The sequence below is a fragment of the Otolemur garnettii genome, unplaced genomic scaffold (genome assembly GCF_000181295.1).
Source record: "Otolemur garnettii isolate 467f Iridium unplaced genomic scaffold, OtoGar3 scaffold00165, whole genome shotgun sequence".
NCBI lineage: Eukaryota > Metazoa > Chordata > Mammalia > Primates > Galagidae > Otolemur > Otolemur garnettii.
Window position 1 is genome coordinate 1,252,847 of NW_003852560.1, and position 25,806 is coordinate 1,278,652.

The 25,806-nt window shown below is 37.9% G+C and overlaps 1 protein-coding gene across 1 annotated transcript in view; it reads right to left on the reverse strand.

Annotated features, from left to right (window-relative positions):
* The window catches only part of FMN2 (formin 2), a 332,811-nt gene that overhangs the window by 63,139 nt on the left and 243,866 nt on the right, over nucleotides 1–25,806 (reverse strand). Inside the window, 1 exon segment of the mRNA XM_023519245.1 lies at nucleotides 6,938–6,989. Within this exon segment, the coding sequence (XP_023375013.1) occupies nucleotides 6,938–6,989 (52 nt within the window).

Sequence of the window (25,806 nt, forward strand, 5' to 3'; positions counted from 1 at the left end):
TATAACATTCCTGCAGCTGTCCTAGAAGATGGAAGGAAGATGTTATATTCCTTTTACAAATGATAAGTGGAGGCTCCAGCACTTCATATGGTTTATCTGATTGCAATTCTGCAGAGGCAGAGTTGGGCTAAGAAAAATTGTCAATTTCCTGACAACCACACCACCCCACCTTCTTTCATGATAACCTTGGTAAACAAACGGAAGCTAAGTTGCCTCAAAGGCTTTGGGAAATGTCTCTTTTGGTACAGAAAAGGCTATTCACTCACTCTGTGAGCCTCCCCTAATCCTTAAGGATTCAGATAGCCCAACCCTGCTATCACGATTATGTGCAAATGACTCAGCCATTTCTAAAAATCAAAGCACATCATTTTGTCACCAGTTGGTCACAGGTTATAAAGTCAAACTAAACCATCTTGAGCTGTAACAGCACCACTCACATTAAAACAGAACCTCACCAGAAAATTCCTTGGATTAGGCGATATTCAGACAACTGAAACTTCCCTGTGTATTCTGTGTCTCTACATTAATGGGCTGATGAAAGGCTAGAAGATGAAGACGACCCACAGACCAAGTGGAATCCATTTTTTTCATATACCATCTTTACCTCCAGAATGGATATCATGCAGTTTATAATAATATAATATATAGAACATAATAATAAAAAGAAAATGAGAGATGAAAAGGCTAGAAAAATATACGCTTAAATACATGTTCCTGACTCTCCTCTCCTTGGGGCCTTGCTGAGACAACAGATGTATTTGGAGATAATATGGAGTCAGACTTTGTGCATACACCCACATGTACACCACCACTTTTATTGGTGGAGGCAGTGAGGGGTGTTATATGGGCAATGCATGCACAAAGAGGGGCTCTATAAAAGACCATGGCTTTGGCTCCTAATGAGATCTGTATAGTTAGAGAGCACATTTTGTGAATGAGATGGTCTCACAGTTTGGAAGCAGACCTGGACTTTGGAATCTTGGTCAAAGTTCACTATTCTCTCAAAAGCCAGAGGGGAGACAGCCAGCTTACATCCACACCTCTCAGAGAAGCGGTTAACTCAGCTGATGCTGGTATACTTATTTTGTGGATATTAGATAGACTATATGCAGGAATGTATATGATTTTATTTTTAAGCCCGGTTTCCTGAGAGACATCCCTGGGTCAGAATAGCTCATCGTTCAGCAGTGACTGTGCTGAAGTTATAACATACGTAGGTGAGTCCCTACTAGCTTTAGGACTGTGTCCAAGTCTGCCCTACCTCCTGGCCTGAGGCTTAGGTATAGGTACAACCTAACACACTTGTGCATAGCCTTCCTGGCCTCCAGAACTCACTTCCAATCCCAGATCCTTCTTGGTTATCTTTTCCTTTGGTCTTTCTGTTGTACTTTTAATTGTTCAGCCATTTTGTTTGTTGTTGCTGTATCATAGACCTATCACCACCAAGACCTCCATTGTTTTTGACAAAGCCCTTAGGTATGGAATTCCCCATGGTCTGTTCCAAACACAATCAGTGCTCTGAGCCAGAGCTGCAGCCCTCTGGGCAGGACTTCTGTGCACAAGCACAGGGGCTAAGGCTAGGACTGAGGTACTGGCCTACTTCTCCAGAGTGGCATTCCTGATCTGTAAGCAGGGGCCGAGGTGGCTTCCCTTTTCTGGCCTACAACATTCCCCCTAAAAGTCAGCTGGGGTGAGATCACTGTGGCCTAGTATTCTTGGTCTGTTACCCCTGGGACAGAGCTTCCGTCCTATAAATAGAGGCCAGGTTGAGGACGGGAGTCCCTTCTTATCTGCTCAGTTAGTCTGGAGCAGAACTTCTACAGCTGGAGGCACAGGGATGAGCACTGCAGGCAGCCTGATGACTGGGGGCGACCACAGTCTCAGCCTCAGTGCATGGGAGGGTGGAAGTCCCCATCTCCATGGCCACCCCTGCCTAGATTTGAGCTCCTGCAGGAATAAACAGTACCTTACATGCCACCAACTCCTACTGTTCTTACCAAGGTTTAGTAGATTCTCTTCAATGAATGATTCTATTTGTTATACGTCTGTAGAAGAATTTCTAGAATGGTTAAATGTTTCACTTAAATGGTTGGTTGCTGGGAAGAAAGTTCATTCTGGAAGTCAGTCTCCCGTACGCAGTTATTGTGGAAAATGTTTGAAGGAAAGGAAAGTCTGAAAATCTCTATGCGGTTGGTCCTCTACATCTGTATTTAACTCATTTAATTATTTTGAACTGATCATTACAATGTGGACATTGTTTCTCTTTATTCAGCAATAAGCACACAGATTCAAAAGTTGTAAATCCTTGGAACCACGGTGCCAGCAGTTTGATGCAGGTACCTGGTATGAAAATCTATGCTAATTAACTGTGCTTGGCTGCCCAGTACTGGAATCAACGATGATAGTGAGAAACACAAAACAAATACACGGCCGGAGGAGGAAATCTAACTCTAGTGTCTATTTCTATCACCAAACTTTAAAAAATTCCTGATTATAAAACAATGTGAAAATAATATAGCAATTAACATTTATTGATCACGTACTAAGTACTAAGCATTGCCCAGCAATTACTTCATTTAATTCTCACCTACAAAGTAGATACTATTATGTTGGGGTTAAGGTCACAGAGCTGTTGAGTTGGCCGCCGCAGCCCTGCACCACCCACTTTAGACTGGAGGGTGGGAGATGGAAGGATGACTGGGGAGATGGGATAGGAACTTACTGAGCTTGTATTGTAAAAAATTGTATGCTAATCTGCTAACCACAAATGCAAAGTCTGCTTCTGTGAAGGTCAGTTATGATAACCAACTGCTTGCTTGCTCGCTAGTGTAGACCAACCCTATAAAAACCTCAATTCCGAGCTGGTTGGGGCTGCTCTCCTTATTCAGGGAGATAGCCGGCTAGGTGGTCAATAAAGACTCCCAATCGGGTTTTCAAATTATCTATTTGGTGGTCATTGCTCACACCACAATGCTGTCATATGTGAGAGGCTCTGGCATGAGAGTCACACTGCCTTCCAGCATGGAATTTCTGATTATTTCTTGTGTTACACAGGACAGCTGAGAAAATGATATAGGAGCTTATTTCTTTGGGACAATATCAAATATTTCGTAGGATTCATTATTCTTATTTTCGCTTTTGAATTTTAGTTAATTGTTTAATCATAAAAAGACAGCTTTTTTACTAACAGTTTTGGTCATTAGCCAGTAGTTTTCTCATGAAACAAATTGAAATTTCTGTTTGTTATAACTTAAGGTTCCCTTTTTTCTTTTCATAGAAACTGGACAATTTTATTTACCAATTTTCCCAGGGCAATATTTTATATCAGTCCAAGAGCTACTACATACATGATGCTATTCACAGAATACAAAGAATCTTGCCTACCAAAGTAATGGCAGAGAACGTCTTTAATAAAAACTTTTTTCAAGAGTAATCAAACTTCTCTTTAGAATGCATTATACTTAACTTTATTTGTGTCTACTTAGGTAGGTCATGGTGCCCATTTTGGGGTCAAACACCATTCAAGATGTTACTGTGAAGGCAGTTTTTAGAGTGATTAACATTTAAATCAGTAGACTTGGAGAAAAGCAGATTCCCATATAACAAAGCTGGGTCTTATCCAATTAGTTGTAGGGTATTAAGACTGAGGTTTCTGGCTTGGTGCCCATAGGTCAGTGGTTATGGTGCCAGCCACATATACTGGGGCTGGCAAGTTCTAAGCCAGGATGGCCTGCTAAACAACAATGACAACTGCAACAACAAAAAAATAGCTGGCTGTTATGGTGGGTACCTGTAGTTCCAGCTACTTAGGAGGCTGAGGCAAGAGAATCACTTAAGTCCAAGAGTTTGAGACTGCTGTGAGCTGTGACACTACAGCACTCTACTGAGGGTGACATAGTGAGACTCTGTTTCAAAAAAAAAAACATAAGTTTCTGGATGGAAGGAATTTTGTCCACAGGCTTCTTTCAGACTCAAGATTGCAACATCAACTCCTATCCAAATTGCCAGCCTACCCTACTAATTTTAGACTTACAAACTCTACAATAACACAAACTAATTCAGTAAAATAAGACTATCTCTCTTTATACACATACCCCCAGCCATACAGTACATATTGCAAGTTAAGTTCTAGACCATCTCAATAAAGGAAATACTGTAATAAGGGGGGTCACATGCATTTTTTTTATTCTTAACCTATAAAAGTAGGGGATGTTGACACTATAATGCAGTCTATTAAGTGGGCAGCTGCATTATGTCTAAAATACCAAGTACATACTTTAGCAAATACTTTGTTGTTTAAAAAATGGGAAAGACCATCTTGAATCTTCAGAGGGTCATAATCATTTTGATGGTATGGATTAATCAGGTGATGGTCACTGAATGTTGGGCTGGCTGTGGCAATTTCTTAAAATAAGACAATAGTGCAATTCGCTGCATTGATTGACTCTGACTTTCACAGAAAATTTCTCTGTACCATGAGATGTTCCTTGATGGCATTTTACAAACAGAACTTCTTTCAAAATTTGAGTCACTCTTCTCAAACTCTGCCACTGCTTTATGAGATAAGTTTATGTAATATTCTAAATCCTTTGAGGAAATTTTAGCAATGTTCTCACCATCTTCACCATGAGGAAATTCCATCTTGAAAAACCACTTTCTTTGCTCTTCCATAAAAGCAACTCCTTATCTATTTAATTTTTATCATGAGATTATAGCAACTCACTCAAATCTTTAGTCTCCAATTCTGCTTCTTTGGCTATTTCTACCATATCTTCAGTTACTTCCTCCACTGAAGTCTGGAACTTCTCAACGTCACCCCAGGAGGGTTAGAATCAGCTTCTTATGAATTCTTCTTAATGAAGACATATTGATCTTATCTCATGAATCATGAATGTCCATAATAGAATCTAGAATTGTGAATCCTTTCTGGAAGTTTTCACATGACTTTGCCCACATCCATCACAGAAATTACTGTATTGTCTTACCAGACGTATTTCTTAAATAGGAAGGCTTGCATGGGCTACAGAATGGATATTATATTAGCAGACACGAAAACAACACTCATCTCCCTATACGTCTCCATCACAGCTCTTGACTGACCAGGTGCATTGTCTGTCAGTGAATAGTAACAGTATTATTTTGAAACAATTTTTCTTCGGAGCAGTAAGTCTCAACAGTGGGCTTAAAATATTCAGTAAACCACGCTATAAACAGATGTGCTGCCATCCAGGCTTTGCTGCTCCCTTTCTAGAGCTCAGGCACAGTGGATTTAGCAATTTTGAAGGGCCCTAAGATTTTGAGAATGGTAAATAAGCATTTGCTTTAACTTAAAGTTGCTTTAGCCACTACAAAGATGGTCAGCCTATCCTTTGAAGCTTTGAAGACAGGTACTGCTTTCTCCCCTCTACCTATGAAAATTCTAGGTGGCAACTGCTTCTGAAACAGGGATGTTTCATCTGCACTGAAAATCTGTCATTTAGTGCAGGCCCCTTCATCGCTGATTTTAAGGAGATCTTCTGGACACCTGCTGCAGCTTCTCCATCAGCACTTGCCACTTCACCTTCCACTTTCACGTAAGGGAGAAAGCTTCTCTCCTGAAACCTCCAGAATCCACCTCTGCAATCTTCACCCTTTTCTTGTGCAGCTTCCTCTCCTCTCTCAGCCTTCACGGAATTGAACAGAGTTAGGGCCTTGCTCTGGATTAGGCTTTGGCTTAAGGGAATGTTGTGGCTGTTTGGATCTTCTATCCATACAACTCCCACTTTCTCCAAATCACCAGTAAGGCTGTTTTGCTTTATTATGTGTGTTTACACTGAAGCAGCGTTTTTAATTTCCTTCAATAATTTTCCCTGTGCATTCACAGCTTAGATAACTATGTGGTGGAAGAGGCCTCTCAGCCTCTCCTGGCTTTCACCATCCTTCCTCACTGAGCCTACTCATTTCTAGCTCTTGAGAGATGTGCGACTCTTCTTCCACCTAAACACTTGGGTGCTACTGTAGGGTTATCCCTGTCGTGCCTGAGGGAATAGCAAGGTCCAAGGAGCAGAGGAGACAGGCAATGGCTGTCAGTGGAGCAGTTGAGCAGTCAGAACACATACAACATTTACCAAATTTGCCTTATTATATTTGTACAGTTTATGGTGCCCTGAAAATTATTTTTTCATGCAATAGTAACATCAAAGATCACTAATCACAGGTTACCCTAATAGTTATAAAAAAGTTTAAAATACTACAAAAGCTACCAAAATGTGACACAGAGCCACAAGGTGAGCACGCAGTGCTGGGAAAATGGTGCCGATAGACTTGCTGCCTGCAGGGTTGCCACAAACTTTCAACCTGCCCAAAATGCAGTTAAATGCACAGCACAGTAAAGGAAGCACAGTACGAAGAGGGGTGCCTGTGTGTTTGTGTGTGTGTGTGTGTCTGAATGATTCTGCTTTTCTAGAGAACTCTGACCTTACAGAAAGAAGGGAACAGTGATCTTGAGGCAGAGAAGCAGGGGTGTACTGAGAAAGTTCTGCATTCACCCATGGTTCCAAGTCTCCATTCAGGAAGGGAAGATGTATCCAAAGGAAGTTCACGGTTTCCTATAGACACTTTACTCCTGAATATAGGAATTCTATAGTTTTTATAACCAAACTCAGAAACAGGTTCTTGCTATTATTCTTCTTCCTTGTATTTCCATAGCCCTAAATCCTATTTGAAAGAGAAGGCGCTATACGATTCCCAACAATTCAGTACTTAACAGAATTACACATCACCCAGAATCACTAACATAAAATTCAGACATCTGTTGTAGAACTGAGGTACACCATTAGATTTCTTTTCATTGTATGCTTAAGAATAAAAGTTGAACTAATAATTGCTTCCTTGAGATGTAAGAATTTTACAAGCCAGTTGTTAAAAGAAATATAGTAAATAAGGAATAATTTCTCACCATTTATGGGTCTCTGTCAATGAATTCTCCTCTGAATCTTGGTCAATTTTAGCTGAAAATGCAAGAAAAGCATATGAGATAAAGAAGTAGTTACACTATCTAAAGCAAACACGCCCTACATAATACAGAACTTTAATTATTATTCTAGTGCACTCCAACCAGAAGTTTATTTCAAATCTGAGAATGTCACAGATATGAGTCAAAAGATGACATTTAATTTTATTTAAGTTGATCATATTATATTTACAACATATTATATAACCAATCAAAATTATCAGATTCTACGTAATTTCTTTAAAGCATTTAAATGAACCTGAAAAAAAAAACCAATAATTGCATATTTACATCAGACGTGCAAGTATTCAAATGCCAACACAACAATGAGCTGAAGATAATTGTTGGTGCAAAGGTGCAAATAACAAGTCAAAAAACTAAACCGAAATGTCATGTAATAATTTTCCTCTGGCACGGTAAGAATTTTCAACTCATTTCAACAGTGTTCTCCACACCATACCACAGGCAAACAGGTCATGATCTGCTCTGAAAGGGGAGAAAGTGATAATGTACCCATTTATTTGCTTTTATTTTTGTCTAAAGATAAAGAATGGTAGTGTGACACAAACCCAAAGATCAGACTGCAGAAGGAGATTAAATTCATATTTCAAATTGCTTGAAATAACACATACACTCCTGAACATAAAAGAGGTATGACAATAGCATCACATTTTTGACAAGTAAGCATTCCAGGAATTCATGTATTACACCACCCCTCCCAATCCCCCTCACACATATGTATTTGACATGGAACTTTCAAAGATATTCTTTTTTTTTGCAGTTTTTGGCTGGGGCTGGGTTTGAACCCGCCACCACCTCTGGCATATGGGGCCAGCGCCCTACTCCTTTGAGCCTCAGGCACCTTCCTCAAAGATCCTCTTATTTCAAGCAATGCTGTCCCATATTTTCTGTCTAGTCTATTAGATTTTAAAACATTAGTTGTGATCTGCTAAATTGACTTCAGGACTCACTGAAGAACTGACAGTTAGTGATGCACAGTTTGAAAACATCTGAGCTACAGAACCAAAAGGAAAAAAAAAAAAAAAACAACAAACAATTAAAAATATCCTGGAACTAGTGAAAGTAGTTGTCTTTCTATAATCAGTCCCCTTTGGGTCACACTTGTGGCCAGATCAGAAGGAAAAGTGGAACAGGGCAAACTGATTATAAAATATTGGAACTGTACATGAAACAGAACCCACAGTCACTTCAGAATGGTCAGTAGCTCTATTACTACTTAAAACACAATAGTACAGCTCGGGCTGGTTAATGGTTTACAACCGCAGACACTGTTTTCTTGAAGGGCTATGCAGTATCTATGAAGTCATACCCGAGTGCTATGCTGACACTTTCTGCCAGGATTTTTGAGATTTAACAGGGATCATGTGAACTGGTAGCAGAGATTTTCTTTTTCTTTTCTTTTTTAACTTCCTATCCTTTCCCTTTCTGTACTTTAGACTATTCCCAGAATCTCACAGGTCAATTGTTATCCATATTAAAAAACAGAATAAATGTCCAGTAATTTTACTTTGCAAAGGCTCCAATGTGGGCATATTATCATAAAAAAAAAAAAAAACTGCTGAGTTGGCTAACATAAAAAATGCTTCCTGAAACAGTTCTAGAATTATATAAAGTTTGTTTAAGGGAAAATAACAAAGTACCACAACGCACACTAGCTTCAGGAAGAATATTTTCCCCTCAGGTGTCAAAATTTGTTATTTTCTTTGCAAAATACACAGATTACAGCCAGTGATTGGAAGAAAAAATTTCTGGATTATTTTGGAATATTTAAATGATTGATGAAACTTAAAAACACACTCTAGTGGAATGAGATACCAAGATCTATATTTTATTCCTGATCTTGTTGCTAAAATTAGACATGTGACCTTTGGAAAACAGATTAATTCATTAACATGTAAAAAATACGTAGCATAGTATATCTCCAATAATTAGTATATCCTTTGAAAATTTTAGACTTGAAGATCTTAAAATTCTTAAAGTGATATGTATATATTATGAGTAAGTTAGCTGCTATTTTTGTTATATTCCAACATTCTATGCAAACGAAGAAGACATATATAGCTTTCCTGAAAGCACAAACCCTTAAATTGTGGTGAGTAGAATAAAGTGGGTATCACTCTCATTATGATTCCTTTTGGTGTGACCAAAACAGCTCTTACTGCATGAGCAAGTTTGGCTGGAAAAACCCCTTTAATCCAATGTGACAAAAAGACTGATTCCTCCCAAGGAACAAAACTTAAAAACAGGCCCTCTTACCAAACCTCACAACAGCTATATTATAATTATAAAGACAAATTGTAACAACAGAAAATAATTAACAATGTTCAATGATCCATTATTTTTAGATGATCTTGAAGCGAAGGGGATTTGTGTATTCAAACTGTAATCAGCTCTGATAAACAGTCAAAGGGGAGATCAAAGAAAGAGCATTAGGGAACACATTTCAGCTCTTGACGGAGCATCAACAAGTCAATGACCTGAACAGATTTTTCTTAGTATAGAAATTTTAGGAAAAAACTTTCTTAAAAGCTGGGGTGCAATTCTGATTTGGGGGGGGGGACACTGAGATACCATTTTCTAACATGCTGCCTGTATAAAATGCATCATCAGTGTCTTGTTGTCACAGTTACAATGTTAACTTAGTGACAAACGTCCTGCTTTCCACAGTGACGATGACCCTACCAAGAGTGAAATGAAGTGAAACTTAATCAGTAAAAATTAAGATATCGTTTTGAAGCAACATGATTCACTTAGGAAGCGTGCAAGCTAATTACATGCTGTGAACAAAATCTTAAACCAGCTGCATTTTTCAGTCTAAGAACTCTGATAGGCTGTGTGCCCTGCTAACAAGGACAGGCTTCAAACATGGCATGACTTTCCTGAGGGTGACACAGAAAATAAGGTGATTTCCTACATGCAACATAAATCTCTTATTGTTTATTGCCTTATGTCCTCACCTGTTTCCAGAAACATAAAAATTATTTTCAATTAATTTCTAACAGGACTGTTTTATGAAAAGATTTGAAAGCCAGTGTAACTTTTCGCAGCAGTTTCCTAAAATTTCACGATCGGCTATCAATAAACTTTATTAAAATAAAGTGTGTTTAACTACATAAGCAAAAAGAAATAAATGATTTCAATTTTCTCCTTCTGGCAAGATGTATTTCCTCATTCTGTAGAGCGCATAGCTCATTTCTTTCTTGACATAGCAAATAAGGATGGCAGACTTCTAGTCATTCCTAATTAAGGTAACTGTAGAAAAACTAAAACAGCATTTAAAATAGACAAACACAAGGCACGTTTTGTAGTGATCTTCATGTTGTTATCAAATCACCAGGGTTCTCGGTGCTCAATTTCCCAGCCACCTTGTCTAGACTCCTCTGGATGCCACACCTGAGCACCTGTAATATCTCTAGAGCAACCACCTCTCTCCCTCACACCTTGTACCTTATATAAGGTGACCAGATTTTAACATTGGTAAAGTGGGACACCATGGGGCGGGGAGGGGGCTGACAGCAATGCAAACTTTGATAAGCAGTTCTCGATAATCAGTTCTCAACAATTATTTGTTATTATTAAAATTTAACATTATAAAATTAACAAAAATAATATAAAACGCATATCCTGGCGAAATAGCCACATGGCAGCCGAAAACCTTATATTCCCTTCCTGTTCTCTTGTGTTCCCTAGCTTGTTGTGCATTCTTTCCAAAAATTGGGGCTTTTTAAAAATGCTGCAGGACACAGGACAAATTGTTAAAAATTGGGACTGTCCCTCCAAAAGTGGGACATCTGGACACCTTACTCTAGAGAGGGGGGTCTACTTGTTTGTTCCAGACAGTTTGGCTCCTTCTGAGCTAATTGTCCTTGCCTAGAAGCAAGGGAGGGAGCCAGTCTCCTTCTGATACCTTGCCCAGGAGGGGAGCAGGGAGCTTACATTAGCCTTTTCATTTCCAAATGAAGTTACATTAACCTCTTCATTCCCAAATGGAGTTATATTAACCTTTTCAGCAGCCAAAAACCATATATTCCCTTCCCATTCTCCCACTGTTCCCTAGCTTGTTGTGCATTCTTTCCAAAAATCAGGACTTTTTTAAAATGCTGCGGGATGTGGGAAAAACTGTTAAAAATTGGGACTGTCCCACCAAAAGCGGGACATCTGGTCACCTTAACCTTATAAGCTGTACTTTTTATGTGATTTTGGGTATAGTTTTACACTTTGAGAGGTGTTCTTACCACTCTGCCTATCACTTTCAGATCCCACTATGGCCAGTGTTTAGGGCTAAGTTGATGATATTTAGAATCAGATGAACCTGGGTTTGCATTCCACGTTAGCCAGTAAACTGTGGTAGACTTGATAACTTTGATAACCACTTTGGTATAATAACTTCACCATTAAAGGATGGTAATTTTTTTTTCATTAAGTTGTTTCATGACGTAATAATACATAAATCACCTGTTGTATGGTAATACTTTTTCTGTTTTTTTTTTAATTACCACATCATTATTATAATGAAAAAAAAGAGGATACATTGCTTACAAAATGTGAAAAGTCTTCCGTTGTAGGAATACCACATATCTTCTTAATTCAATACAGAATCCAGATGCAGAATAAAGCATACACTTTGCTAAAATAAGGGTGCTTCCCTGTATTAACAGAGAAGTTATGGCTCAAGAGGAATAACTCTGAAATATATTTAATAAATTTTCTTTCTTTTCCTTTCTACTTAATCTGCATGTGTAGTTGTTTTAAAAGGCACAGAATGGAGAATTCCAAAGGCTACAGTATGGTACAGCTTCTTAGCCTTTTCTCCCTTCTCTCTGCTTCCCTCTCCTCTGCTCCTCTGCTCTTCCCTCCCTCTTCTCTTCAATTGCCTTCCCCTCCCTTGCCTTTTCTTTTTCTTTTCTTTTGTTTCTTATGGAATAACAGTAAGTGAAATTACTTGAAGGGAAAAGACCATACTTTTGGTATATTTAGTGAGAACTTGCTGAAATCTACAAGATAAAATGACTTAAAAATCAATGGTCCTTATGAGCAGATCTTTGTATTCCAAAAATACTACGGGCAACCAACCATTCCTATCTTGAGGTGTGAGATCCACTGCCAAGACAGTGTTCTAAGGTAGAGACACAGAAAGGAGAATTAGTGGCATAGAGTGAGACTCAAGAGAGTGAAATAGAGCAATCAATTATCTACTGGCACTAAAGGGAAGGAGCAGGATAATGCAGCATAGGAACAAAGGCAAGATTAAAAAGTGGTTTGTACTGATGATCTCCAGAGACTATCAGGAACTCATATTTTAATAGACATAAAACTGTAGAAAGAGAAAGGCCCCTTAGGGAAGTTGATCTGTCAATCGCTGCATCTCAGGGGCAACTGGGCGTAAGATATTAGTCAGAACATTAAAACTGATACCTTGGTGATCATAGTCTGTTTTGCTTTTCACCTTGTATCCCCCCAGTCTCAAATGCTAGAGATCCACAAATTTGAAGCCGAGAAAGCTTATATTTAAAACCATACTACAAAAGAAACACTGAACTTTTAGGGAGGCAGCCTTCATTTATTTGTTTGGCTATTTTTCTTTCCATCTAATTATTTTAAGGTTAGGACATAAGATTACCTTCAGGTCTAACTCTACTAAAGAGACCACTGGCTCAGACAGGCCTATGCCACTAAGTATGCAACCGGTTAAAAATAGCATTCTTATGGTTCCATTTTAGCCCACTGGCATTTGGTGACGTCTCTTACAAGGGCATTAATAATTTCCTCCCTGAAAAATCTCTGCCCCCACAAATATTTTCTTGTGGTTGCTGTCCTACTAAGTTACTATTTGGACACAGTGATAAGTGACTGTAGTCGCTGTCTGGCTCCAGACTCTTTTGCAATGTGAAATATTTCTGCTGAACTTGTTCCAAATGACTGTGAGTAAGCAGAGGCACGGAACGGACGCCCTTTCTGATCTTGAGCTTTCATGAGGGAATACCACATATTCCCAGGTAATTGGAGACAGAGTTGCATTTGAGTAATATCAGATGGAAGGCAATTCAGAACCCTTTCATCTGCTTGTCTAGGCTCTAAATCTTTTTGCTATTTTTCCTTTTATTTAAAGTGTTAACTAGTTTTTGTTTATAATTAGCAATGAATGTGCCTTTCAGTTGCTTTTAAGTGCAGCCAGTATGAGTTATTCTTTAGACAGACGCAGTGCCTTTCTTCTGAGTCACTTAAAGTTGTCATTTAACTGCAGATCTATTGCTTTAGTTTTGAGAGTTTTGAGACACCCCTCCTTTTGACAATGACTAAAAGTTGAGAAAATTTAGGTAGTTTATACGTGTCAGACAGGGTAGTACTATCAGAATATCTTTCCTCAGGTAGCAAAAGAAAGACATAAGTCCCAGTGTGTTCTCCTCCTTTGTGCTGTAAATGTTCTTAATACAACAAAACAAACACTGCAGGACACTCCCAGGAGGAAGATCCGATCTGTGAGGTATAAAATCACAACTTGACTTTGGCAATAACTCACAGCTGCCTTTTATTTAATACTGAGGGTTATTTCAACTGTAGACATAAAATCATACTCCATTTCTGACCTCAGAAATATAAATGTAGAGAGAAATAACATATAGGTGCTTACTAATAAAAACTCTAGAACTGTACACACAAACACAGAGAATGGTATGTACTTCAAAAATTTGATATATGTGGCTCCTGGCCAAACCTAAAAAGACAGGAAAGCCATGAGCTATTATCATCCAGCCTGATGTATTTACTGAAGTGGTCCTCAGTGAAATTACTTTCTAAATCCTTATTTTAAACTCAAAGTGGAAAAGACATGGGGGAAACATGATATGCACTCATGAGTCTACATACTATACATAGTACAAGGTCAAAGAACTGGAACAATTTTCCAATCAGAAAATTATTAACTCCACCTAAGTTTTGTATACTAAATCACATATTACTCCACTTATAGGCTAAGCAAATCTTACCTGGACTTTCGTGAATGTAGCATTAAAAATAAGACATGCCTTGATCCAATTCCTTTCCCTTTTCTTTACCAAGAAACAACTACCCTATTGAAGAAGATAAAGCAAACATACTCATTTACTCATATTAAGCACTTAAATCAGGAAGCTTCAGATGAACTGAAAATCTCTATGAGCCTTTATCTAAAAATATGCCAATTCATGTTTTAAGACAACTTTCAATATTACCACCTACCACCTCAGCCTCCCAAGGTCCTGGGATTATAGATGCAGGCCACAGTGTCTATCATGTATTCAGTTTCAACTAGTGAAAAGAGACTCATTGAATGACAAGAAGCAAACTTACTCTTCTGCTATAATTAACTAGAAAACTGGATAAAATAGGTGACACAAAAATTTTCATATATTGGACAATAGACAGCACAAAACTCTAATCTCTGTTGAGCCCTTCAAGCTTCCTGGGTTTCTGTACGAAGGCAATTTCCAGATTGTAGGCCCTGGAAGGGAGTTCCCAAATCAGCCAAGCAGTCACGCTAAGTTGAGGAAATACAGATAGGATTCCACGGAGACCAAAGTGGCTGAAAGATGAGGAACAGAGTTCTAGATCGGAAATATCTTAGAAGAAAAGATCTTTTCTGCAATGAGATCTCTAAGTTTCACTGAGTATTAAGCAAATGAAATTCTAGAAGTCCAAGCAAAGAATCACCTAGGAACCATTACAATTCCCAATGCTTTCACATGGTCAAGAGATGTTTGAAGCCTAAAGAGCTCGAGTAGAGTGGTTGTTGACTACTTAAAATAGTACTGTCATTGGAGATCCAAATGAGGAGAATATCTCACTAGTAGGACTGAATTATTACTGGTGGGAAGAGTACCATGGATTAGACACACTAGTAATAACTCCATCTACCTTGAAGGGATCAAACTGAGTCATACATCATTTAAATTATCTGCCTGAACAAAGCCATATACTCTGTAAAGGGGCAATAGCCCATCACAACATAAGGTTCACAGTATATATTATCTAATAAAAAATTGGTAGGCTAATGAAGTACCAGGAAAATATAACCAATGTCTACAAGTTAAAGGAAACAGACCCTGGAATGACAAGAAATGAACCAGCAAAGATGGGTATCAATACTAAATTAGCATTTATAACTATGCTCAAATATTTTAATAAACCATGAAATAATAAGGAGAAAAAAACAGAAGATACACAAAAGAACCCAGTGAAACTTGTAAAACTGAAAAATACTGTATCAAAAATGAAAAAAGATCACTTGAATATAACAGCATGAGATGATATATTTCAGAAGAAAACAACAATGAACTTGGAAGCTGTTACAATTGGATCTAACACAAGCATACAGAAGAAAAAAACAAAAGCATCAACAGAGCCTTGATGACCTTGTGACAGTAATAAACAGTCTAGCTTAAAGTGTGATTGGAGTCTCAGAACAAAAGGAGAGACAATGGGACAGGAAAATCATTGAAGGAATAAGGGCCAAAAGTTTTCCCATGGCCAAAAGTTTCCCACGTAAGAGTTCAACCTCAAGCAAGATAAACACACAGATATACACACATAGCAATGCATATCATAATCAAAATCCCAAAACCCACCAGTAATAACAAAAGTTTATAAATAGCCAAAAGAAGTTATATAGGGGATAGTAAGGAACATATTTTGCAACAAGGGACAAAAACTTACCAAGGACTTTGCGGTAGGCAGAATAATGACCCCCTAAAAATGTCTAAGCACTAATCCCCACATTACATGGCAAGGGGGAATTTAAACTGTATATGAAACTAAGGTTGTTATTTAATTGACTGTGAGATGAGAAGGTCATCCTGCATTACCAAGGTTGAGTTCCTGTACACAAAAATAATTTTTATAAAGGCTAGTGGTATGTCTTATAGGTATTCTCTTTGACGTGATAAAAACATCTTACAGGCATACCCTATTTTATTGTGCTTTGCTGATATTGCCTGTTTACAAGTTAAAGGTCTGTGGCAACCCTGTGAGGAGGAAGTCTACTGCCACCCTTTTTCCAACATCCTGGTTCACTTGTCTCTACGCCACATTTTTGCAATTCTTAAAATATTTCAAGCTCTTTCATTGCTATTAGTACATCTGTTATGGTGATGCCTAATTAGAGACCTTTGATGTTACTATTGTAACTGTGTAGGGGCACCACAAACTGTGCAAATACAAGACAGTAAACAATCAATAAATGTTGTGTGTGTTCTGACTCCTCCAACCCCTTAAGTGTTTCCCATTGTCCCTCCTCTCCTCAGGTGCCCCTATTCCCTGAGGCTTGACAGGGAAGGTGGCCTATGAATCACCCTACAGTAGCACCCAAGTGTTCAGGTGGAAGAAGAGTCGCACATCTCTCAAGAGCTAGAAATGAGTAGGCTCAGTGAGGAAGGATGGTGAAAGCCAGGAGAGGCTGAGAGGCCTCTTCCACCACATAGTTATCTAAGCTGTGAATGCACAGGGAAAATTATTGAAGGAAATTAAAAACGCTGCTTCAGTGTAAACACACATAATAAAGCAAAACAGCCTTACTGGTGATTTGGAGAAAGTGGGAGTTGTATGGATAGAAGATCCAAACAGCCACAACATTCCCTTAAGCCAAAGCCTAATCCAGAGCAAGGCCCTAACTCTGTTCAATTCCGTGAAGGCTGAGAGAGGAGAGGAAGCTGCACAAGAAAAGGGTGAAGATTGCAGAGGTGGATTCTGGAGGTTTCAGGAGAGAAGCTTTCTCCCTTACGTGAAAGTGGAAGGTGAAGTGGCAAGTGCTGATGGAGAAGCTGCAGCAGGTGTCCAGAAGATCTCCTTAAAATCAGCGATGAAGGGGCCTGCACTAAATGACAGATTTTCAGTGCAGATGAAACATCCCTGTTTCAGAAGCAGTTGCCACCTAGAATTTTCATAGGTAGAGGGGAGAAAGCAGTACCTGTCTTCAAAGCTTCAAAGGATAGGCTGACCATCTTTGTAGTGGCTAAAGCAACTTTAAGTTAAAGCAAATGCTTATTTACCATTCTCAAAATCTTAGGGCCCTTCAAAATTGCTAAATCCACTGTGCCTGAGCTCTAGAAAGGGAGCAGCAAAGCCTGGATGGCAGCACATCTGTTTATAGCGTGGTTTACTGAATATTTTAAGCCCACTGTTGAAACCTACTGCTCTGAAGAAAAATTCCTTTCAAAATAATACTGTTCACTGATAGACAATGCACCTGGTCAGTCAAGAGTTGTGATGGAGATGTACAGGGAGATGAGTGTTGTTTTCATGTCTGCCAATATAATACCCATTCTGCAGCCCACAGGTCAAGGAGTAATTTCTCCTTTCAAGTCTTTTCTTATTTAAAATATACATTGGTAAATCTATAGCTGCTACAGGTAATTCTTCTGATGGAACTGAGTAAAGTCAGTGAAAACCTCTAGAAAACATTCACCATTCTAGATGCCATTAAGGACATTCTTGATTTTTGATTCACGATTAATGACAGAAGATCAAAACATCATCATTAAGTGGAGTTTGGAAGAAGCTGATTCTAACCCTCCTTGGATGACTTTGAGAGGTTCAAGACTTCAGTGGAGGCTGTAACTGTAGATGTCATGGAAATAATAAGAGAAGTAGAATTAGAAGTTGAGCCTGAAGATGTGACTGAATTGCTACAATCTCATAATAAAACATGAATGAATTAGAAGTTGCTTTTATGGATGAGCAAAGAAAGTGGTTTCTTGATAGAAAATCTACTTGTGAAGATGCTGTGAACACTGTTGAAACAACCTCAAAGGATTTAGAACATCACATAAAATTAGGTGATAAGAAGCAGTGTTTGAAGAGGATTGAGTCCAATTTTGAAAAGTTCTACTATGGGTAAAATGCTATCACATGGCATCTCATGGCATGAAGAAACTTTTTGTATAAGGAAGAGTCAATCAATGCAGAAAATTCCACTGTGATCTTATTTTAAGAAATTGTCATAACCACTCCATCCTTTGACAACCACCACCCTGATCAACTAGCAGCCATTAACATTGAGGCCAGACCCTTCACTAGCAAAAAGATTGTGACTTGTCAAAGGTTCAGATGACCATTAGTATTTTTTAGCAACACAGAATCTTTTTTAGCAACTCTCAACCCAGAGTATCTCCAAGATGCGCTTGTATTAAAGCTTTCAAAACCACCTTAAAAGAAGTAAAAAATTGCCCTGCTCAAAATGATTTAGGTTTGTTTTTCCTTGAATATATGATAATAAATCTCCTTGGCTTTACACATATTCTTCACACATCAACTTAAACATAATATATATGAAATATGTCATATATTCCTTATAAAAATATGCAATAATTTATTGCATACTTACAGAGAGAAAAGTAGGAAATGATTAGGGGAAAAATACCTGTTACTATTCAATCTTTTCTATTGTTTCAGACATCACTAATTACTCATGCTACTGTTTCAAACCCAAGAGTCCAGGTACGACCTAAGAATTATCCTTAAAACTGGGCTCTAAGAATGTCTCAATCTATCAGACTTTGCACATGAGATGAGACCATTTGCCATCTGGGTTTGATGACTTCTCTCCTAAGTTAACTTGCTTTACCAGTGTCTCACTAAGATTTCTTCCATGCACAGCAGAGAGGGTAAGTATCCCCTTGTACTCCAGTACGTCATGGACCTACGGCTCACAAGTGTTGCTCATCTTCAGAGCAGAAACACAATCAGAGAGCTCCTACGTGAGCATACTCCTTCCATTCTAAGTTTCCCAGTGGTCCAAATGCCCAAGTGATGCCTAATTAGAACATGTGCCCAGAAAACTTTGTAATTCTAAATTGTTAAATTATCAAGTTATAACTATTTCCCTCTGAATCAACATGTTGGTATTTCCTAAGTAACTAATAAGTGGACCCCTGGGTTTCATTATGCCAGAATTGCTTTAACAAAAAAAGCGTAACATTTTAAAAATGCTAGTCATGAACTAAGTTTTTAGCTGGCTTTTATTCAAAAAAGTAGAAAGTTTCATATCAGTCAGGAAGCATTCTGCTCCAAGAACATAACACTTTGGTTAGGAGTCATCTTCATGGCAGAGTCTAAGTGCTTGGGACCTACACAAGAAAAGCTTAGATTTAACCATGAAAAAAATGCACATAATAGTGCATTATCTAACATGGATGGCAAAGAGATATTTTACAAATGCATTATAGATATTTGACACAGGTCAAAACCTATTAGTACTGTATCTTAAACATGTCTAGATTTGGTTTCAGCATTCACATACTTTAATAGTCACGATACTGCCGCAATTCAATCTTTTCCAGAAGACTGCAGGTTTTTGAGACTTTGTTGGTTATACCATAATAGAATGATGGTGACAAGGAAAAAATGAGACGTGTTAGGAAGTGATTGGCATAAGAAAAGAGTGTCCTGATGTGGGGCCTGGGATAATGCAGTGGGTGGAGTGAAGGAAAGCACCAGAACTCAGTAACGTTTGTGAGATTGTGAGGCAGACAGGGAAAGCTGGGAAGCAGGAAACCTCAGGAACAGGACTCTGTTGCTTCCGACTCAGCAGCTCAGCATTTAGGAATGTATTGTACAAGTGTGCATTGTGAGACACAGACACGTTTATTCACTGTAATCTTTTTCTTTTTAAAGCAATGTTGTAGAGAAAAAAGTTGATAAGTAGAGAAATGAGCAAGTAAGTTTTGGTAGATGTTTACAATGAAGCCATTGAAAGAATATACTAATACATGACTATTTCAAAGATATTTTAATTGAGAAAAAAAAAAACAAGATAGACTTCTTTTGTCAACCATCCTATGGACTAGATATGAAAAAAGTTTCACAGCAAAGAGCATGAAAAAGCTGGATTAAAGTAAAATTGAATGCACAGCTGAGCTGGATAAAAAAAGAAGGAAAAATCTTTGAGGCCATGAAAACAAACAGGAGCAGGATTCCAAGAGGTGTAAGCCGGCACTCCCCCAGGACATCACTAACCCAGCAACCTGGAACTTTAAAAGGCTGCACAGGAAAATGTTGAACAGGCCTGGAATCCTCCAAAGGACCCAAAGCAACACCTTAAAAGAAGAAATTGAAAAGCATCACCTTGCTAATTAGCCATTGAGGAGATGTGGTGGAGGCGGAAACCCTGTCCTATCAGAAACTGTTGCCCCACATGAGCGGCCCCGAGGCATTGGGCCCCAGTGCACAGTGTGTGATCCTAACAGGCAGGGCAAAGGTTTATTTTTGAATAGTTTTGGTTGGTAGTGCCTCCTGAGGATCAGCCAAAACAAACATATGGAGAAACAGCAAAACATAAAAGGGCCTGAGAGAAAATGTAGATTAAAAACAAAGAAACAAAAATTGGACTGAAGTAGAGTTGTCAGTGCGACCAGGAAAGAGAGGAAGCAGAGACCTCCAGACGGCTGAAAGGAATTTGCTTTGAACTCACAATTTTATAATTAGCCAATCTATCTCTAAAAAGCAAGCACAAAAGATATTTCCACCCAGAGTGTAACTTGTAAAGGATGTGATTCGGAAAGGGGGGAAATCATCTTAGCAGGCAGGCATGATACGAAAGAAAGACGTGCAAACAAAATGGAATTGCTTAATTTTAAATTGAAAAATGCATTTACAAAACAATAATAGCTCTGTAGTTTAGAAGTTTTAAAGAACATAAAAATGAAACTAAAACACTGGGAAAAAATGGCATATAAATAGATAAGAATTTAGCAAATTTATAAGATGGAATAGCTTTGTGCAATGGTTATTTGATGTTCATATATCATCAATAAATAGCAAATGTAACTTACAAATACATTGTAAGTCAAAAATAAGGCTTTTAGGAATGTATCTACAAAAAATGTGAAGACCTCAATAAAATGTAAAACTTTTTAGACAGACATTAAAGGAGATATAAGTAAACGCCAAGCTATACCATGTTCATAGATGGAAAGCCTTGACATCATGAAGGCATCAGTGTTTCCCTAGTCTGAACTACAGATGCTACATAATTATGTCAAAATCTTAATAGATTTTTTTATGGTAGAAAGTGACAACTTGATTCTAAAATTACATAGGAGAATAAATTATAAGGAAGCATAAGCCTCCTAAAGAAGCCATTCACATTTCAAGGATTATTAGAAGGCTATGATAAGATGGTAACGGGCTTTGTTGTAAGGATAAATAACGAAAAGAGTCTAAGACAAGGAATGGTATAGAGAAAACCCAAGAAAACAACACACACCTGTGTGGGAGGCGTGTGTGTGACACAGATGGCACTATACATTAAAGAAAAGATGGCTTATTCTTCACATGTACTAAACAACAAAAACAGCATTGTCTGTATGACCAAAAATTAAATTTGACTCCTATTGCAGATCAGAGATAAAAATTCATTTCAAATAAACTGAAATGTTAAGTGTGGAAGCAGAACCATGAAATTTTTACTATTTACCAATACTCAGAAGAAAAATTTAAAGACAACTCTAAAATGGGAGAAGCATTTACAATAATTTATCTGAAGCATGGTTCAATATTTGAAATATATAATCCCTAATAACTTAATAAGCAAAAGGCAGATGAATCATTAGGAAAACAGCCAAAAGACTCACAAAGGTATTTCATAGAAGTAATAGTAACTATAACTCTGAACATACACTATTCCTCTACAATCCTTTACTACATTATAGCCATTTTTAAATTAAAATAAAATACAACTCCAACCTCCTTTACAAGGTCTTAGTTCCAGGATGACTTTGCCACGTGTTATATGCTTTTACGCAATATGCATCTGGAGCCTTGGTTTCCTCATTGTAAGATGCTCAGACTGCCCTAGAAAGTTATAAAATCATGTAGGGGTATAAATGAGCTTTGGTTAATTCTATAGCATAGCAGAAATAATTGTATTAAGGTATAATACTTGTTACTATTGTCATATAGACAATGAGTAAACATTTATTTGCAGTTGTTTTTTTTTTGTTTTTTTTTTGGCCAAGGCTGGGTTTGAACCTACCACCTCTGGCATATGGGGCCAGTGCCCCACTCCTTTGAGCCACAGGCACTGCCCGAGTAAACATTTATTGAAAAAAGTTATGCTTCTTTTTAATTTTAAATGCTCAACAAGAAAAGAGTACTCAAAAATTCAAATTCATATTCCTGGGTTAATAGGAAAGCTATAAATTAGTTTAGGTATAAATTAGCTATAAATAACTTTACTAGCTTAAAATAGTAGGACTGAGTACATTGGATACTTTTTCTTCTATTCTTGGGATACTTTGCTAAGAAGAAGGGGAGGGGAGGGTAGAGGGTGTGTGGAGGGAGGGTGATTGGCAGGATCACGCCTATGGTTCATCCTATAAGGGTACATGTGAATCTCTCTAAATGTAGAATATAAATGTCTTCACACAATAACTAAGAAAAAGGCATGAAGACTATGTTAACCAGTTGGATGAAAGTATTTCAGATGGTATATAGAAACAGTACACTGTACCCATGATAATATTAATGTAATGTACACTGCTATGATTTAATAAAAAATTAAAAAACCCCAAAATTCAAATTCATTGTTTTCCAATGCTTAAAAAAGTTATTGTATTTTCTCAAAAAGCAATAAAAGCAACATCAAGCATGTTCACTGTGACTACGGAGCAGTGGTGCCATGTGCATCCTTTCTAATAGAAGATACTTCTAGCCAACACCCCAGTCTTTGTCACAGTTAATACCCGCTGCTTTCAGCATCTCTTTGTTCATAAGTAGAGTATTACCAACACTAGAGATTGTATATCTAAGAGTTGAGGTTTTAGCACCCTTTTAATTTGGAAGCATGTGATTACAGATTTATGCGTTTTCATTTTGATTCTATTCCCCTAGTTCAGCAATGTTCTACTATACTTGGTGTAAGTCAGAAAAATTTGGAGAAAGGGAGGGTTGGAGGTAAGAAGAGCAAGGTTAATAAAAAAAATCTCAGCTATTTTTGATTCGTAAAATCACAGAAGGGACTTTATTCCATTTCATAGTATGAACAGAACCCTCATCACAACCACCTTTTAAAAAAATTTGCTATGCACCACCAAAATAGCTGCAGTTAAGTTTTAAAATACAGACTTATAAAATGAATCATTTGATTAAAAAGGCTGAGAAGGTCAAGGAAGGAGAATCAAGCTCTTATTTTTCTCCCAGTGACCTCACCACGAGCAGATACATATGTGAAGGCCATCCACCCCATCTAAGGCCCTGTATAGTTCAGTAATAATATGTTTATTTTTATACACACTTTATCCAAAAGGCAACTTCGATTCCAAAACAAAGAGGGAAAAAAAGAGAAGGAATGTTCTGAGTTTTGAGAGGCAATATTAGGAAAGCGTGGGGTACCTAGTAATCTTGCTTATCGCATCATTTTAACCCCCATTTTCTGCTCGTTAAAAAGGCAGAAACTTTAACCAAAAACTGCAAATAAATGGCAACTAACCATTTAGAGCTTAAGAATTCCTCATCACAGATGCACAAAAACAAAACCATCACATACTGACATAAAATAGAAATAAGCTAAATGATAGTGACTCTGATTAAAGCATTAAGGCAAACAGTTATACATCGGTTCCTCCTGTGCCCCCAGTAACTTTTTAACCTGCTTCAGAGTCGTGCCATTCTACTCCCTCGCTTCTCTTAAATGTTGAAAACTTAAAAAATTAGTTCTTGTTCATGCCAATCCAAAAGACATGTTCCGTCCAGGTGGCCAATCCTCTTTGATTCCACTGTCACAATTCTAGAAGTTGTTCAGTCCTCATCCGCTCAGCCTATGTGAATGAGTTCTCTGATCATTTGCACTTTTCTGAAGCTTTTCCCAAGTCTGCTTCCATCATGGCAGCCTCTGTTAATTTAATTCTTACCTATCTGACTATCTATCTCATCCCCTGTCCATCTTTCAGAATACTGTTCCTGGCCCTCTTTTTTCTTATCTTCCTAGAAGACCTTATTGGATTGATGTCCAATCTTCAATCTCAGACCTCCATGCCAGTCCAACTCATATATCCACCTGTCCACTGGGCATCATTTTGGGGTGATCATACTTATCACTGAAAAATTTTCCCATATGTGTATTATCTACCTCAAAGATTAGTACCCACAATATCCAGCCACCCATACTTAAAATCTGGACATGTCTCTGTCATCTCTATGTGTACTTGGTTCTACCTTATTTTTGTCCCTCTAATCTATCCATTACTACTTCCTTAGTACAGGCCTGCTCATTTCTGCAACACTGCACTGAAACAATCTCATAGGTTGTCTCTTGCTGTCAAGTCTGGCCCAACTCCACGTATCCCTTTCACATTGCTGGTAGATCTTCTCTTAAATTTTTGCATTTCTGCCCCTTCAAAATTTCTGGAGGAAGCCTGAATTCCTCAGCCAGGAAGATACGATTTTTCTAATCTGGTCCCCATAGCATCTCTATTCAACCTAACCATTCACTACTCTCTCTTCTTCAAATGCAACTACTAATTTCTTTGTGTCCATAACTTTGTGTCTTTTTTTCTTTTATTAAGTCATTCGTACATAGACCATAAAAACAAGAAGCTTCTCTGAAGAAGATAGGTGCATGGCCTACAGACACATAAAAAATGCTCATCATTATTAATCATCAGAGAAACACAAACCAAAACTACTCTAAGATACCATCTAACCCCAGTAAGAATAGCCCACGTCACAAAATCCCAAAACTATAGAGGTTGGCGTGGATGTGGAGAAAGAGGAACACTTCTGCATTGCTGGTGGGAATGCAAGCTAGCATGTTCCTTTTGGAAGGAAGTTTGGAGAACACTCAGGGATCTAAATATAGACCTGCCATTTGATCCTGCAATTCCTCTTCTAGGTATATATCCATAACTTTGCATCTTATTTTGTCCTTCTGTTAGCTTGCACTTTCTCACCTCCAAATCATTCCTCTAGTAATCAAGTATCACAGTCACTAGAAAGACCCATCCTATCCACAGGTATACATTTAGTACTGTTTCTATAGTTTTATGTTCTATAAAGTAGATATACCTGATGCTGTTGAAGAAATTAAAGTCACAAGAAAATTGTATAACACCGTTGTTAGAGAAGGGGATGCAATCCCACTACTGTCTATCTGCCCAATGGAAAATAAATCAATATATTAAAAAGATACCTGCACTTGTATGTTTATCACAGCACTGTTCACAATAGCAAATATATGGAATCAACCTACATGTCCATCAACAGAAGACTGGATAAAGAAAATGTGACAAATATACACAACAGAATGTCATTCATTCAGCCAGAAAAAAAAGAGCAAAATCACCCTTCTTACAGAAATACGGATAGAACTAAAGGCCATTATCTCGAGTGAAACATCTCAAGTACAGAATGTCAAATACTGTGTTTTTACTTATCAGTAGGAGCTCAATGAAGGGAGCACATGGAAGCAGAGTGAGCGATAATGCACAGCGGAGAAGTGGGTGGGGAAAGGGTGGCTGGAGGTGTGTGATGCGAAGTTGCTTGGTGGGTACAATGTGCTTTTCTCTGCTGATGGATGCAACTGAAGGCCCTGACTCCACCACAGGGTAATGTGTCAATGTAGCAAAATTGCATTTGTACCGCATGAACACGTCCAAAAATAAGTTAAAAAGGAGCATCATTTATAAAAAAAAAATTAATGAGCAAATAAAAAGGCACTTGAAAACAGTGGAAGAAAAACCACAAAGTCAAACCAATCTCATTTAACTTAATGGTGAAAGGTGAAGCAGTCTATATTTATAAGAATATAGCGTATAGGTTAGTATCCT